This window comes from Lycium ferocissimum, chromosome 12 (assembly GCF_029784015.1).
Source record: "Lycium ferocissimum isolate CSIRO_LF1 chromosome 12, AGI_CSIRO_Lferr_CH_V1, whole genome shotgun sequence".
Taxonomy (NCBI): domain Eukaryota; kingdom Viridiplantae; phylum Streptophyta; class Magnoliopsida; order Solanales; family Solanaceae; genus Lycium; species Lycium ferocissimum.
In genome coordinates, this window is record NC_081353.1 from 32,536,153 (window position 1) to 32,554,496 (window position 18,344).

At 30.9% G+C, this 18,344-nt stretch overlaps 3 protein-coding genes across 3 annotated transcripts; 1 reads left to right on the forward strand and 2 right to left on the reverse strand.

Annotated features, from left to right (window-relative positions):
• Positions 1–412: 412 nt before the first annotated feature.
• LOC132040619 (pathogenesis-related protein PR-1-like) lies at positions 413–1,180 on the reverse strand. Its single transcript, XM_059431274.1, has one exon. It carries the CDS (start codon positions 1,113–1,115, stop codon positions 522–524), a length of 594 nt encoding a protein of 197 aa, XP_059287257.1. The 5' UTR covers positions 1,116–1,180; the 3' UTR covers positions 413–521.
• A 5,843-nt stretch (positions 1,181–7,023) lies between these two features.
• Positions 7,024–7,857, reverse strand: LOC132039565 (pathogenesis-related protein PR-1-like). The gene is given in 2 exon segments (XM_059430044.1): positions 7,024–7,481; positions 7,483–7,857. Coding segments are annotated over 2 exon segments (534 nt in total). The 5' UTR covers positions 7,789–7,857; the 3' UTR covers positions 7,024–7,253.
• An 8,056-nt stretch (positions 7,858–15,913) lies between these two features.
• Positions 15,914–18,090, forward strand: LOC132039935 (kaempferol 3-O-beta-D-galactosyltransferase-like). Its single transcript, XM_059430493.1, has 2 exons — positions 15,914–16,426; positions 17,028–18,090. Exons 1-2 carry the CDS (start codon positions 15,949–15,951, stop codon positions 17,903–17,905), a joined length of 1,356 nt encoding a protein of 451 aa, XP_059286476.1. The 5' UTR covers positions 15,914–15,948; the 3' UTR covers positions 17,906–18,090.
• The last annotated feature ends 254 nt before the right edge of the window (positions 18,091–18,344 follow it).

The window sequence follows — 18,344 nt, forward strand, 5'->3', positions numbered from 1 at the left end:
AATATCAAAGAATATGATGGGATGGATGAGACCCTCCCTCCTTTATCAAAAGTTTCGTGTTCGAGCTCTAAGAATGGAAAACTCTCTTAATTAGTGGGATCGGTTCCCCCTTTAATGAGCTTATGTGGCATGAATATTGATGAATCAGTTACGGGTTTCGATAACCAGATGATTATATATATATATATAAAATAAAAAAAAATAAAAAAAGGAATGGTAAAGGTTCATTTACCATTAACTAGGTGTCTCGGTCTCGAGCTCTAGGAATAGAACTCTGCTTGGTAAAGAGAGCTAGAACACCCCTAATGGGTTTTTTACGAAAAGAATTCAAACTATAGTTGAGTTAGTGGATTCCAGATACCAGATGTTTGTAGGAAAAAAAGTGCATCATATATATCATGTGACTCGATACTTGTACTTAATATATATATTAATCACCCATATCACAAAGGAAAAGTCATTACATATTATCAATTTGAATCAAGTATAATGTATAACTACTAAACATTATCCATCCACCCTCAATATGGCTTTTCACCAACATAATTCCCAGGAGGAAAATAATTACAAGTCATAAAAACATCACCACTATCACAAACAACTCTTGCACATCCAATTTTCCTTGTACTCTTCCACACAATTTGTGTATAATGCCCACATAATTGCCCTTCAGCACAAGAATTTGATGCATAATCATAATACTTTTGTTCATCAGCCCAAGCATTAACAGCATCTGTTGGAGTCCAAGTATTTCCGCTACCCCAATAAATATTTTCACCTAATTTAAAATAACCTTCTGGAAATGAATGCACAAGCTTACAATCTTGTCTTCTTTGACTTGCCCACCATTTTGCATAATTTTCAAGATTTGAATCCCATGTTAAGGGTAGTTCCATTTTTGTTGCTCTTACAAGATTGTGATGAAACAAGAATTGAATGGCTTCACCTAAGCAATTCCAACATAGTTGTTTTGATATTTTGTAGATTGTGTCATTGTTAAGGTTTTTTAGGCTTGTTTGGTCAAGTGGTAATAATGATTTTGAGGGGATATTGAGTGTGTGGCTTGAGGTGATTAATGAAAGGAAAAATAGAAAGAGGAAGAGAAGAAGCCTCATAGTTTTTTGGTTATAGAGAGACAGATTGATTGTTTTATTTCTTTGGGAAGGGGAATATTACTGAATAATATGGCTGATGCCTTTATTATATAAGAGTTTCAGGAATATTTGTTTTACATGGGATGATATTGATCAGTGTGTTTGTACTATTGAAGTCATTTTTTATGAATTTCTTTGGTGTTTTGTTGGTGAGTGATTTTTTTTTTCCTTTGTTAATAATAATATTGAGAAATCAGGTATTTTTCTGATGAAATTTTTGAGTATCAAATATTTGATTAAAATATGTAATGTAAGTATTGTCTAGAGCAAGTGATATGAAGTTAATAATTAAAATGGTTGTAAGAAAAATGACTTCCGCCCATAAGTAAAGGAAGTCAATTTTCTCCGTTTTTTGATCTTTGTATTAAAAAAAATTGATAATCAAACATCGTAAATTTACTTTTTGATCGAAAACATATTCCCTACAAATGACTTTCGTGATGGGAAATATTAAGCATTTGCTTTACTTTTTTCTTTTTCTCTTTTGGACTTTAGGTATCTCTTTATCATTATCCTGCTTTTAATTGATTGGTGGAGTATATTTTGTTTCCGTCTCCTGTGAGACCAAATTAAAATTTAGTTTTATCTTAAAATCATCACACATTTTGCTATTTGTTTCTTGCTTTGCAAATTCAAGGTTAAGGCCTCAAATAAAACTGTTTTACATTCTTAGAGGTATACAAAAAGGCATAGTTTCAAAAGGTAACAATATCAAAGAACTAAAGGAACATCAAAGTTGTACACTCGCTATGTGCATATTATGTGGTACTATTACTATATCGAGAGTTAACTAATCAATTCTCTTTCATTACGATTTTCTCAAACTCTTTTTGAATATGTTGACTTATAGTACTTTTTATGTAGTTTCCGAATATACAAATTTTATATAAAAGCAATTGAAAAATCTATACAAAATGGAAGTCGAAAATTAAGTGTTTTAACCTCAAACTCCGAATTTTTTAGCATGAAATGAGACAGAGATAGTGACGACATAGCTACATAGATTGATTGTGGTCTGTTGAACATAGTTCGTCAAAAAAAATTACTGTGTATATCGAAAGAAATACTGCGTATAGAAGTCAGAATTACTTTTTTATATATAAATCTTGAATACCTATAGCGAAATTTCTGATTTGCCGTTGGGAGAGAATAATATGATATACTCTCTCCACAATAATACGTGATGCTATCACATATATATTTTGAATTAATGTTCCTTAAATCGAAAAAATGCATGTTATGTGGGTCGATCATACTAATCATTTGGTTATATTCTATGGTTGTAAAGATAGCAAAGACTGGTGGCATTTTGACAATTTATGCCTTTTTTTTTGTCATGGCATTGATTAATAATTGTCAAGGCCTTGCTCGTGAGCTATGGCATCATGTTATATGTTGAGCCCGTGAACTACCTTTTGTTGCTCTATCCGATAGAGACAACTTGGCATCAAAGGTCCATTGAAAATTTTCTACATGGCACTACTAGGAAATTGACATGTTTCATCAGGGGCGAAGCTAGGTTGGACCGAGAGTGTTCATCCGAAACTTTTTCGGCGAAAAAATTACACTGCATATATAAAGTTAAAATTATTTTTTATGTATATATAATAGATATTAAATCCTCTTAGCTTCTTCGTGTGCATATTCTTTATATTTTTGAACCTCCCTAATAGAAAACCTGATTCTGCCAGTTTCATAGCTATTGGAACACATATGAAAAGTAGCACATTTTTCTTAAACCAATAAAATAATTATGGCCTGGTGCTGTTTTCCTTTTAGTTACTAGAGTTTTCGATTTTCTCACCTCATGTTCCCCTGTTAGGAAAGGGACATGCACAAAAGTCTGATAATACTATATTCCAGAAACGGATCTATGAGACGCAAGGGGTTCATTCGAATTTTTTTCGCCTAAAATTTATATTATATATATAAGTTAAAGTTATTTTTTTTATGTATATATAATTGTTGTTGAAGTTTCTTAACTTCTTTCTGTATTTATTTATTATTATATAATTTTGAATCCTCTTCGTAAAAGTTTCGATTTCGCCACTGCACTATACTCAGCTGCTCGATCGTGCCTTGCGTTTTTTCTTTCCTTTTCGCATAGACTTGCTTCTTGAGACAAGACGGCCCACGAAGTTTAAAGGAATTTTTACATGGTGTAGCTAGTAAATAAGAGGTATTTAAGTATAATACCTATACTTTAATTTATTACAAACGTAGCTATAAGGTATTTGTATTTACAACTCGTAGCTATAAAGGTAAATATATTTGGTTGATTGTATTTTTAGGCATACTAGATGTATTTGACTTATGTATTTGGCTGACTATATTTTGTCAAAGTAGAGTACTTGACTGTATATGTTGTTTGACTGACTGTATTTTTGGAGCTATGTATTTGAATACACTCGAATACACGCAAAACGAGTAAAACATAACTACGAACTGTAATTACAAAAACAGTAGCTACGGTTGGTTAGAAATCTAAAAACTATAGCTGTTTGTGTAGGTTATCCAAGTCTATAAATGTATAGACGGCCCATGAAGTTTACAGGCCGAATTGGAGGCCCAATTATTAGTGGGCCGATTCTAATCAGACTGGCCTACTTTGCAGGTAAGTCAATCTTCAGCTCTTACCATAGCCCATAAGCGTGTGTGAGTCGACAACTTAAATGCTTCGAGAAGACCATTGGATGTTGTATGCTCAATTCTTTTTTTTTTTTTTTAAAATTCATTCCATATTCGGTACTCGTTTTGGTGTCAATTAATTTGAATTCGCATTGTAAAATTTTATTAGTGGGAAGAAATGCTTCCTTTCAAAGACGACATCATTTTCAAATACGAACTCAAAATCTCTAATAATGGAAGAAAGAATCCTTACCTTCTACCACAACATTTGGGGTTCAATAATTACTAGTTACAATGTATGTAACAAGTAATTATGGCCAATTTGAGTGCACAAGGACTATATAATTAATCCATAAAATTGTTTTCTCACAATAACCATCTACCGAAAATGAACATTTGAGGTTCAATAATTCTGGATAACATACTAACTTAACTGACCTTTCTATGTATGTAACAAGTAATTATGGCTTTAAAACAATTTGACGATGCATTGCATCAAGGACTATATAATTATCCATCCCTTAAATTGTTCTCACAAAAACTAATTATGTTTCAGGTACCCAATTATGGAAAATGATTATTCTTCTTACCAAATTATAGCATTGTAGCATGTGCACTTGAGATATGATTCTCAAAAGTTAGACATAGGGATAACATCAACCTAACTTCTAACTGACCTTTCTATGTGCAAAACTTCACTATTAACAATCATCCGTTTGCCTGTAGATATCCCCAATTACACTGCTTGAAACTCTTTAAAATGTAAATGGGTGCATGTCGATCAGATTTATTAAAAAAAGCTTAAAAAATTTGTATTTATGGAAATAAATATTTTTATGTATAAAATATTTTGTGATAATATCTTTAAAGAATTTTTTTTCTCGGTTTGACTCGGTTTATCGGTTTGGTGAGGTTTGTCGAACAACATAAATGTCAGTTGCATAAACAATGCAAACCACCAATAATTGGAGTTCTTGGTGTAGGACATCCGTCCATATGACCAATTAATATTTGACAGCCGATATGTTATCTTCCAATTTATGTCATGTAAATTAGTATCGAAACCAAAAAGTTCACTAAGGAGATTCAAAATATTACAAAATAAATACAGGAAGAAATCAAAAAGGATTCAAAACATCCACTGCATACACATAAAAAGTAATTTTAATCTTGTATATATAGTGTAATTATTTGACGAAAAATATTCGGATGAACCCCTTGCGATATCCTAACTCCGTCCATGCTGAAGAACAGTAGATACCAAATGGAATAATTAAGGTGCACGCATAAATATATTTTCAACAACTTTAGAAATTGAAAACATCATCTTCTGATTGAATTAATTTTGCAGGATGCATGAGAGAGCCAGAGAGGGAATTATATGTGGACGGCGGAGAGAAGATAAAAGGTTTGAAAGAGAGATATAAATGAAAGATAGGTGGGCAAACAGAAATCAAGAAGTGGAGTTATTTCTACCACAAAAACAAGTTCCACTTTGTCCTTTTAGGTCTACAGCATAATCATGAAAATGAAATGACAATCAATTAAAATAAAATAAAATAAAAAAAGAGAGAATTTTTTTTTATATTTTTTATATAACCATATGATATCTCGTGTTCACCAACTCGACTAATTCAAATTCGCATCCTTTAAATCTCATCACATGAAAAACGTTTCGTTCCAAAACTTTGTCCATTTTTAGGCCTCAAATTGGAGCAGAATCATGAAAATAAAACGACAACTGATAAAAAAAAGCAAAAGAAAAGAACTTTTTTGTTTAGTCATCTAGTGTTCGGTTTCCTTTGATCAACTAATTCAGATTCGCATTGTATATGGTCAATTACAAGGAAAAAGGCTCTATATAAGGGGTTTTTATTTTATTTTTAGGACTCGAATCTGACATTTCGAATAGGGTTCAAGCCCGAAACATTTAGTTAAAGACAAAGAGATCAAGAGAAGCACATTATTGATTTAAAATGTGCTTTTAAGCTCAAAAGTGGGAAAACCAAATGTATATAATTATTATATCAAGAAAGGAGCATAGCCTTCAAGAAGTCTGCTCTTAATCAGGCTGGCATTTGGTCGGTTTATTGTCAGATTATTGTGTTTTAGATAGCAATATTAAACAAAGTTGTCTTAGACTTATTTTAAACTGATGTATAATAATTAATGTTCTACTTTAGATTTTTATAAGCAAATATTCTTTTGTAAAATCTATGACTACGTTATGATTCTGCCAATTGAGCCCCTATATTCCTCAGTTTTCTAAATTGCCAGCTGTTTCTCTGACTTATTGTCTTATTCCCACATTCCAAAACATAGAAAGGGAAAACAACAAAAAAGAAATAGAAGGATAGAAGAAAAAAAATATAAAGGATGTGAAAATAAAGGAGCCTAATAATACTAAAATAATAATTGAGCTGTCCTTTTCTTTCTTTTTCCCTTAGTTAAATCGTGAAATTTGTTCAGAGACGGATTCAGAATTTCACGTTTATGCATCTTGAATTATTGCTTTTCTTGTTTAATCTTGGATTATTGCTTTTCTTGTTTAATGAGTTCTGAATAAATTATTTATATATATTAGGTGATTTTCTTAATCGTAAATATAAAATTTAGTGAAAGTTTCATGAGTTTTAACTTGTAACTTCTATTGTTGCTCCGCCCTGAATTTGTTACTCCCTCCGGTCCTTCTTATCTATTGGTCCATAATATTTGTCATTTTTAAAAAACTAAGAAGACGTGAATTATTATTTTTAATTCCACCCTTACCGCTCCCAGAATGCATAAAGTCATTACTTATGCATTTAAGAGATAAAAAATAATTTAATCAAATATTTTTTATCAATTAGTATTAAATATATAGGGATCTAGTAGCTTACCTGAACTTTCACCTTGTTGGACACATATAATTAAGGACTCAAGGGACAGGGATGAATGTAGTATATACAAGATACATGTTCATCCAACCATAGTAGCTCTGGCTCAAATCGTGTTAATGCATAAACATTCACTAAATAAGTACGCCAAATGAATTGTGATAAAATTTCGCACTACTCAAAAGTATGAAGTTCAAATTCTGAATCTCCTCTAATGATATGGAGTAATTTTTTCGTTTACCTCCAAAATGGCTTATCTTCTCGAGAAATGGAAACCTCGTTACAAAAACATGACAGACAATAAACAAACCTACAACCCTTCAACAATGGCATACAATGAACAGTAAAAATCTTCTACATTCACATAACTCATAAAGTCATAAGCCATATATGGTTAACTTTCACATCATTCATATTACACTTGTTGTTATTGATACAAATTAATCAAAGTAGTGAGAAAATATTCCTTTCTCAATCTCACATATGCCTTTAAAATACAAAAAGAAAAAAAAAGAAAAAAATTTCAAGAAAGAAGTACAAAAACCAATTCAATGCATTTGTTCAAAACAAAAATTTGGAAAAATAAAAAAAAGGTTTAGTAAGGCCTTTCACCAATGTAATTACCAGGAGGATCATAGTTGCAAGTCATGAAAACTCCCAATCCATTATAACATTGAACTTTTGCACAACCAATTCTTCTAGTTTCTCTCCACACAATTTGTGTATAATGTCCACATTCTTGTGCTCCGTTGCAACTATTGTACCAATAGTTGTACGAACGACGTTTCGCCACCCAGTTGATTTGCTCATGCGCTGATGACTCAACCGTTCCCACTTCCCCAAAAAATATTTTCACCATAAGGTCCATTTGAATGCCTTAATTCACAATCATTTCTTCTTTGATTTGCATACCATTTTGCATAATTCTCCAATTTTTTGTCCCACACCAATGGTTTTAGCCTAAGTGCTGAACGGGCTGCATTTTGAGGTGCCAAGAATTGTTGAATGTTGTTGTTAGTGGCTTTTTTCATATAGTTTGCATAGTATTGTTGTTGTTGAGTGAGGCCATTGGTGGTTGATGAAATAATGCAGAGTACCAAAAGAGGGACCAAAAAATAGTAAGGACTCATGTGGGAGTTTTTTTCTTTTTTCTTTTTGGTTAAGTACTTTTGGTTATGTGCCACATACTTTGGGTTTGAGGGGTATGTGGTATTTATATGAAAGAAAGAGAGTTGGTGGATTAAAGTGTCAACTTATTTGGTGGCACCCATGTTCGATAATGATTACCACACTTGTTTTTGTAGATTGAAAAAAGAAAGAATTTATCTTAAAGAAATCTATTCCCCTTTGACTATATATATGTAAGAATAATTTTTTGGTTTTGGGTAGATATTATGACTTATAAGTACTCCCTCCGTTACCCACAAATTTCATCGTTAATCTATCGCTAAATATTCTATAACTAACAAAAAGTTTTGACAAACCATCGCTAATTTGTTGTGAAATAGGATTAGGGACGGTAATTTGTTGTTTAATGACAGATGCTTTTCATCGCCAATTCTTTTTTTTTTTTTTTTTTTTGTGTAGAGTGCCAATTTAAGTGGCACTGTTTGATTAGTCCAGAAGTTTAAGAAAGAAAAAAGATTTTTAAATCTTGTGATCTAAACACAATCTAAAGACATTTGCGTGGCTCCGAATCACCTCGTTAAGTATAAAACCAAAAATTTTAAGTTAAATTATTTATAAATAAGAAATTACCACATTTTTTTAGACAGATTAAAGGAGCAAGAATGAGACATAATTGAGACGGATGAAATAATAACAAAAGGATAGAATTGTTAGAATTAGTTGCTGATATGAGTTTTGTCGAATTCTTCAAATGTATAACTTATTTGACTTTTTTGGTTTTAAGGAATATTTTCTGTAACATGCTCTTCACTACTTGAAATTTTAAAAGTGAAGAAAATATCAGCAATTTAAAGTTAAACTAAATTTTCTTGGCGTTGAACTTGTCTAGGTTATAGTGCATAAGTGTAGAAATTTTCATTTTTCACCTTTAGAATTTCTAAAAAGGTTATACATAATACTGTAGAATTTCAAAACACACAAAATTGCACTTCACCTTTTGTACACATTCGAACAAAGATTTGATAGAGAAAATAACTATCGTTATTCTTTCGATCCATTAATCATCACTTTTCTTTAGAATTTTACCTTCGTTATAAAAAAATTGTTTGTCTGAACAATTTCGTTTATGAAGTGCTAGGACAACGATCTCAAGTATTAACAATTCAGTTTTGAACTTAATTTTTCTCACATGTTTTATGAAATTTCTTATTTAAGACATATATAAGGGTATGGACCAAAACTATTTAGTTTTGCCAAATCATATCTTAAAGCCTATTTCCGCCTGCGCATCGAACCAAAAATATACGGAAGAAGTTACTTATATTCAGTGGTTACATCAAATAAGTAAATACATAATAATGTGTCTTTTACATAGTACACTTCTCACCTCGTACTAGCCGGATCTAAAATTCTCACTAGATGATTAAAAATATTAAAAAGCATACATACGAAAAAATAAAAGGGTTCAATATCTATTATATACGCATAAAAATAATTTAATCATATATAGACAATATAGTTTCTCAGCGAAAAAAGTTCAGATAAACCCTTTGCCCTTAACTCTGCTCTGCTATGCTCTTAAGTATACATAGTAAATTAGTCTAATTTGATGTAAACGATGGTGTGAGTAAGAATCTTCCCACTATACTCACTTTATTGTTCAAGATAAATCTGTTTAGTGGAGTACAATGTCCAAACTCCAATATACTTGAAGGGAATAATTATGAAATTAAGTTAAACCCTTTGAGGTACCTAATCAAAAGATATAGTGCCGAAATTAACGCAGGTGAATGCGACCTCAATTAACGGGAACTGATTTTACGGGACTTTATTGTATGCTTTCTCTCAATACATTTTTGACTAAATTTCATGCTTTACTCATAAAATCTTGAACAGTAAGACAGGATTTAATTCTGAAATAACTACGGTCAAACCTCTCTATAATGTCAACGTTTGTCCAATAATGTATTTATATTGGCATTTGATGTTTAGATCTCATTTAGCTGTTATAAATAAAGTACGCAAACAATTATTTTTCTGACTTTTTATGTTATAAACGAAAATAATATACTTGTTAATTTTAAAGTCTCAATTGATTTTCATATCTCGTTAATTAAAAATTGAAAAGACTAATAAATTATTAATAAATCCATAACTAGTTGTACCATACCGATAAATAATTTAAATCTAAGTAACATATGAATTTAAAATTAATTGAGAATTTAAATATTTCAAGTTTGACATAAGAATTCTACGATTGTAGGTTGTTTTGTAAATTCCAGTATCTTAGTGATAAGATAACGCTTAAATTCTTGAAGAATTTTGTCCAAACTTTCATCAATGAGTTTCAAGGAAAAGCTGTTGCATAATTCATATAAATGGTAGCAGGTTGTCTAAGTGATGACACACTATCAACTTCTCCTATCTCTCATCTGTAGGTAGATTCCAGTAGTTCTCTAACATCAACACTATTGTTGTCACCTTCTGCATCCGCTGTCTCTTGTTCTTCCACTCCAATCACTTGTGCAATAATCTTTTCATCAATGTTAGTTTCAAGGATTGGAAGTGTTGCATCAAACTTCATATAAATGGTAGCATCCATTGCTTGATTGGTGTTATGAGATGAGATTGGGCTATAAGTGATGACACACTATCAACTTCCTCAATTGTTCTAAAGTTTCACTATTAACATTGGGGTTATCATCTGTAGGGAGAATTCCATTATTTCTCTAACAATGGAGAATACTAAGAGTTCTTAACATCATTTCATGCTTCTACGAGAGTGGTAATTGCTTGTCGAAGTTGAACTTGTTGTCACTTGCTATGTGCATGACATTAATGATTATTACTATAAATATTTTTTATTTTATTTTTATACATAATATATTTCTTACCAAATATTATTACACATTATTTGAGTATATATACTTATATACTACATATAGATAAGTAATATATTACTATAAAGTATAACTTAATATATATACTAAATATAATGTATAACTTAATATCACATATATACGTACTAAATACGTGGATAACTTAATATATTATAAATACTATATATAGGTTAATATATATACTATATAATATAACTATATAACTATAATCTTAATATATAGGATTAAATATCGTATAACTTAATATATATACTATATATATATAAGTTAAACATATACGTTACATATACTTATATATATATATGTATAACTTAATATATGATTATATACTATATATACTTATATATATGCTATATATTGACTTAATATATTGTTATATATTACATATATGCCTATATGGGCTATATAGCTTAATATATTATGAAGGTACATAATATATTCTAAAGATAATATATATATATTTGGTACAATGATAAGATCATATACTTATATATATATAATATATTACTATAAATATGGATAAACATAAAACTAAATAAGTATAACTTAATATATATTATATTTTTTTTTATATTTTTTTTTTTTTTTTATTTGGTGAAGAATTTTTTTTTATTGATCAATGACCACAAACATTTACAAAAACAGAAAACAAGTTCCATTAATGGTTTTTCATGTTGATTGTCTTTTTCCCATCAGAAGTAATCTCGCACGCCTTCTCCTCAATCTCATCATATCCTCACCACCACCCCACCACACACTCGCCCCCTCCACCCACGACACCCACCCGACCCACCATACCCCATCTCACCACCTTATCCGCACTTCACTTCTGTTTGTCTAAATTATATATAAATGTTGTTGAGACGCAATTTTTTAATTACTTACCAAACATCAGAAAATAAGGAAGAGAATTACTTACTCTTAGTAAAACATTTTCCTTTTTAGTATCAGCCTCCGCTCCAATATATGTGAAAAAATATACTTAAATTTGATTATCATTTCAAAAATAGCCACTTGACAATCGGTTTATGTTTATACTCTTAAAACTTAGCTAGTTTAAGAAATAAAAAGAAAAGACATTATTTTCTAAAATATCTTTAACATCTTCCAAAATGCATAAAATCTTATATAAATGTGTGGTTGTAAATCATTCCATAATGTATTAAAATTATTTCTAATATAGGTTATTTTCCATGTGACATTCTAATTCTTTTTAGCATTACAAAAAGAACGCGTAGCTAAAAAAGAAATGGTCTTGCAATTAAATTTAAAATGCATAACCACATCTTTTACATAAATTGGGAGGGTTTATTTCTTTACCGCCTTTGTATTATTAGAAGTACTAAATAAGTAAGAGTCATTTGATTCAACGGATTAGGTGAGTTTATTTCGATATAAATTTTGAAATTAGATTTATCCCATATTTGGTTGGAAAAATTAACTAAAATCAATACTATATATTCTTATAATCCCATAATCATCATAATTATAATCCTGAATATTCATTTTAAATCAAACGATCCATTAGTATCGTACGTATGAAAAATGAAAAGTTCCTAACAAGCACCTAATCCTACAAGAAAACGAGATTTTATCTAAAGGGTAATAAGAAAGTGTTATCCAGTATCCACATCCCGTGCTATTGAAATACATGTCACAGACTGACAAGACCTTAAATCATGGAATGTATATAATAGGAATAATGCCTGTATATCCGACAAATTCACTTGTAAAAAATTATGTGCAAACAGATATTCATCAGTTGATTCAGTTCTATCATCTGTATGGTCCGACCTTTTTCGACTGCACTGCACAATATTATAAGCTTAATGATAGTGACTATAATAAGCTTTTTTTTAATCATCTGTAAGGTTTCATATACGAACTGTACAAGTATGCTTAGACAAAATTTTCTTTAACATGAATTCTTCAGCTTGATCGTGCTTTAAGGGTGTGTTTGGTATGAAGGAAAATGTTTTCTTGGAATGTTTTTTTTCTAGAAAAATAAGTGGGGTTTTTAACTTATTTTTTTGTAAATTTTGAAATTAGATTTCGCATATTTGGTTGAAAAATTAACTAAAATCAATAATATATATTCTTATAAATAATTATAATATTATCCTGAAAATTTTAAATCAAATTCCATTATACATATATAAGCTAGACAAATACTATAGGAGGTGGTCACAGACTGACAAGGGAATGTATCTGTAGGAATAATGGTATGGTAAAAAATTATGGCAAACAGATATTCATCAGTTGATTCAGTTCTATCATCTGTATGGTCCGACCTTTTTGAAGGAAACTTCAATGAAATGAGGTGTCTTTTAATCATCTATAAGGTTTCATGTACGAACTGGAGGGTGGCTCAGACAAAATTTTCTTTAACATATCAGAACACATCCTAAATCTTAATTGTTTTTTGAATTTTTTTTTCTTGAAAACAAGCGGGGTTTTTAACTTATTTTTTATTTTCAGACGTAAAGTAAAAACATATTATTCTAAAAGATTAGATTATATGCTTTAGATAAATAATATAAAAATGCTTTTCCAAAATTTTTTAACCAACCGAACATATAGAACACATCCTAAATCTTAATTTGTTTTATCATTGATCTTTATCTTGAATCCTCAAGTGCTTCTAGAGAAATATTATTTGTTATTCTTCAAAGCTTTATCTTGTAGCTAGCAAATGCCTTCCTCCCTTCCAGCCTTTAGGCGGGACATGCGTTTGAAATCATTTAAATATGAGATGAAACCAATCGTCGTGATACGATTTCATTCGTGGTTTAAAACCCAAAATCATCCAAAAAGGCATGATTTGGGGTTTCAAAAAATTTAAATATAATATTTGACCCATAAGTTTATATTTTGTAAAAAAAGACCCATAAGTTGGTAGATGTTTTTAATAATTACTCCCACCAACCGTTATTTATGTCTACCCACCTCATTACTATTCATGTTAAATTTTCATTTTTATTGAACTAAAGTTTGATCAATTGACGTCGTATTTTTTAGAAAGGCCTTTAAAGAACGTATTAATTTTGTTATGAACTATGACTTGCTCATTTGGTAAGATTGTATAAGAATTGAGAATATTTGAAAGGTTTTCACAACTTGTGAGATTTTTATATCTATAAGAAAAATTACAACTTAAGATATTTAAATTGTATGTCTAAACATAATTTCAAATCATGTCCAAACGGCTCTTTAGGAAGACCTTTACTTATAATTGTGAGGAGTGAAGTAGTCATAGGTAGATGGACTCATTCCGTCAATTTGATCGGTCCATCTAAATTACCGATCAGTCACATTAATTCAGTGACAAGCTCTAACTTGACTAGTCAGATGTTATTTACACACATGACATGCTTTATTGGATGTTTGATTTGACTTGTCATGTTACGTCTCTTGGCACACGACATAATCTGATTGACTCATGCATTTGATTTGGCATGCTGAGTCTAATGATGGAATCAAGCTTTTCACCGTAAGTCAAAACATGGATAATCAACACACAAAAAAATTGGGAGGATTTAACATCTATTATATATATATATATATATATATATATATAATAATAATTTTAATTATGTACCAGTGTAATTTTTAGTGAAGGAAATATGGATGAACGTCTTGCTCCCCTAACTCCACCCATGACCGTGTCATTTAACACGTGGCATGAATAGAGCTTTAAGATGAGCTAATAGTTATTTGGACCTTGGGCTTAGTGAAATGGGTCCATCATTTGGAATCCAACTAAATGGACTGTCCAATAAACGAAGTCGGTCTTTAATTCAAGACCATATTGAACTTAAGTAATTAATCTTGATTTGCACTTGATATTTCTTGAATTAGAAATTTATTCAAATTTTTTCCCTTTCAAATAGGTTGGTTTTCAATTTTGTCTCTTTAGCAATCAAACTTACTAAATATAGAAAGTCATATATGGAAGCAAACCGCCTCAATTTTTGCCTGATGTTCAGTCTTCAAGCAATATATGAATGAGATTCAAATTTTTTTGGCATGAAATTCAATTCATATATGATTGAACTCACTTGATGTTAAACTTCTAAGTGATGTATAATTTTTTTCTCACTTAGTATAATATTGCTTGCGGGAAATATAATAATTCAAAAGAACACACACCTTATAGTGAATTTAAAATCCCAAAAAGAAAAATAGGAGAACGAGTAATCCATAATTATGAAAGATACGGAGTAAATGTTATCTCTGTGAAGGATATTAAGATAACTTCTTTCTCGGTGAGTGAGTTAGCCCTTGATGGGATAATTTCTTTTTATTTTAAAATAAAAAATAAGAGTTCTTTTCACTTTCACTATTCAACTTGATAAGATGATTCTCCCTTCTATTACTATACATAATTTTCAATAATTTATTGACCAGTTAAGCGATGGACTTTTAACCATGAGATGTGGTGGGATCGGAGGGAATTCAGAGGCGGAGCCAGGATATGAAGTTTATGAGTTTTGAATTTTAGTTTTTCTAAGTTACTGGGTTCTAAATTAATAATTTGTACATATTCAACGGATTTCATAAGATAAATACATGATTTGGATCGACCGAACCCCTATCGCTTCACCCTTAACAAGAGGTCTTAAGTTGTTCTAACGAAGAAATCCCTAAATGGAAACGCCTTCCCCTCAAGTAAGGTCTATGCAGCGCGATCTAACCGGTGAGTTTAAATGCCAAATTATTGAATAAATAAATAAAATTAGAAACAGAGATCTGAATCCGAATTTTTTAAATTTTCATTTGGTGTGCCGAACTCCTAAAAGTTAGGAGAGAGAATGATAGTAAGGAAGAAAGTTTTCAAATATATATACACTTAAACATCTTAAGGCAAAATTGTAACCACTAAAAAAATGAGAAAGGCTCCTAGTTTGAAGCATGTTTAATCAATTTTTTTTTTTTTTTTTGCTGAAAATCTTTAATCAATTTTTTTTTATCAACCACTAAAAAGACCTAGTGGGTATTTATTGATAATAAATCAAACCAACAACCCACAGCTGTCTTAAAACAAAACAAAACAAAACAAAAAACAATAAAAGAGGTCGTTGAGATAGCCGACCGACAAACTACTAGGCTAAGATTTTTTTATTCGTTTACTCGGCTAAGATTTTTTCCACATGTTATTTATAACTGAAAAACAAATTACTTCCTTTTGAACCAAATTATAAAACCACAACTAAATCTTCACTCACTACATGTCTACATGTAATCTTCTCCCAAAAAAAAAAAATGTGCAATCACCATGTTGCTGTTCTAGCATTCCCTTTTGCAACACATGCTGGCCTTTTACTTGGACTTGTCCAAAGGGTAGCAAATTCATTACCTAATGTGACATTCACATTCTTGAGCACTTCCAAATCAAATTCATTAATTTTCACTAATACTCAAAATTGTAACACCAATATTAAGCCCTTTAACGTCTCCGATGGTGTCCCAGAGGGTTACGTGCTTGGAGGAGGAGGTATCGAGGAGCTTATCGGGTTGTTCTTTAAATCCGCAGGCAAAAATCTTCGAAATGCAATAGCAGCTGCTGAGGATGACTCAGGAAAAAAGATTACATGTGTGATGGCAGATGCATTTATGTGGTTTTCTGGTGAGATTGCTGAGGAATTGAACGTTAGTTGGATTCCTGTATGGACTTCTGCGGCTGGATCACTCTCTGTTCATTTTTACACTGATCTTATTAGAGAAAATGTTGGGATCGAAGGTACAAAACTTTTTTTAAAAAAAATATGCCAATATATAAATAATCGAGAAAATATAGGAACATGCATGTTATTACAACAACAACAACATACCTAGTGTGATCCCACAAGTGGAGTCTGGGGAGGGTAAAATGTACGCAGACCTTACCCTTACCTCTGTGAGGTAGAGACTGTTTCATGCATGTTATTAATCAACTCGAATCTTTTCATGTTCACTACTAAACTTTGGATCAATAGTAATTTAAGATTGTACGTAAAGATTTATTAAATATTTATTTTCTCCATTCTCTAAACATTATCATGCAATTTTACTAATTCTTGTTCTTTCAACGTATTTGAGTGAAGAACGGTGAACATCTTACATTTTATTTTTTACGTTGATAAGATACAAAAAACATATATTGAAACACGTTACTGATGCAAGTTGAATCTTTTCGTGTTCTCGACTAAACTTTGGATCAGTGGTAAGACTGTAAGTGAAGATTTGTATAGAAATTGTTTTCTAAAGTATAACCAATCTTCTTTTTTGTTCCTTTACTTCGTTTATTTATTAATCGTTGCATTTACGTATTATTGTAACCAAAAAAAAAAAAAAATCCGCAGGAATTGATGGACGTGAAGATGAAATTTTGAAATTTATTCCTGGATTTTCTGAGTTAAGGCTTGGTGATTTGCCTGGTGGAGTTGTCTCGGGAGACCTACAATCGCCATTTTCGGTCATGCTTCACAAAATGGGCAAAACAATAGGAAATGGCACTGCCATACCAGTAAATTCTTTTGAAGAATTAGACCCTCCAATTGTCCAAGATCTCAAGTCCAAATTCAACCATTTCCTCAATGTTGGCCCTTTTAATTTAACCTCACCACCACTCTCAGCAAATAATATAGACAAAAATGGTTGTATTGAGTGGCTAGATAATCAAGAACCAAACTCTGTGGTTTATATAGGATTTGGCACTGTTGCAACACCACCACCTAATGAGTTAAAAGCTATGGCTGAAGCACTTGAAGAAATCAAGATTCCTTTTCTTTGGTCAATTAAAGAGAATTTTATGTCACACTTTCCAAAAGGGTTTTTGGAAAACACAAGTGAGTATGGTAAAATTGTGCCATGGGCACCACAAGTACAAGTTCTTGAACATAGTTCAACTGGGGTTTTTATAAATCACGGCGGATGTAATTCTGTTTTGGAGAGCATAGCGTCTGGCGTGCCTATAATTTGTAGGCCATTTTTTGGAGATCATCATTTGAATTCTTGGATGGTTGAGAAAGTTTGGAGAATTGGAGTGAAAATTGAAGGTGGGGTTTTTACTAAGAGTAATACTATGGTTGCACTTGACTTGGTTTTGTCCAAAAATAGGGAAGAATTGAAGGAACAAATTGGAATGTACAAAGATCTTGCTCTCAAAGCTGTTGGACCAAGTGGGAGTTCAACACAAAATTTCAAGAAATTGGTTGAGATTATCACATCTTCCAAGTGAAAATTATGATCCCCTTTGAAAGGGAACTCAATGATTTATTAGTATGGGTTTGTAAGAACTTAATTCCATTTTAGTTTATCATTAGTTATCTTGAATGGATCGTCAATTCTTGTCCATGTAACATTGTCTTTCTTCCTTTTGGGAGATGTCTTATTATATCAGTGATTAAAAATTGGACCTCTTGACTTCTTGGTTGTACAACAATAATTCTGACCTATTTTTTTTTTTTCAATTTATATTACACACTTTCTTGTTTAATATATCGCAAAACGTTATCACCTTCTATATATTTAGAAGCAAAATCCCTTTCGTTTGGTCAATTAAAGACAACTTTATGTCACGTTACCCGAAAGGGGCCTTGAAGACAATACAAGTGATTATGGTAAAATAAAAATTGTGCAATGGTCGCCACAAGTACAAGTTCTTGAACATAGTTCAA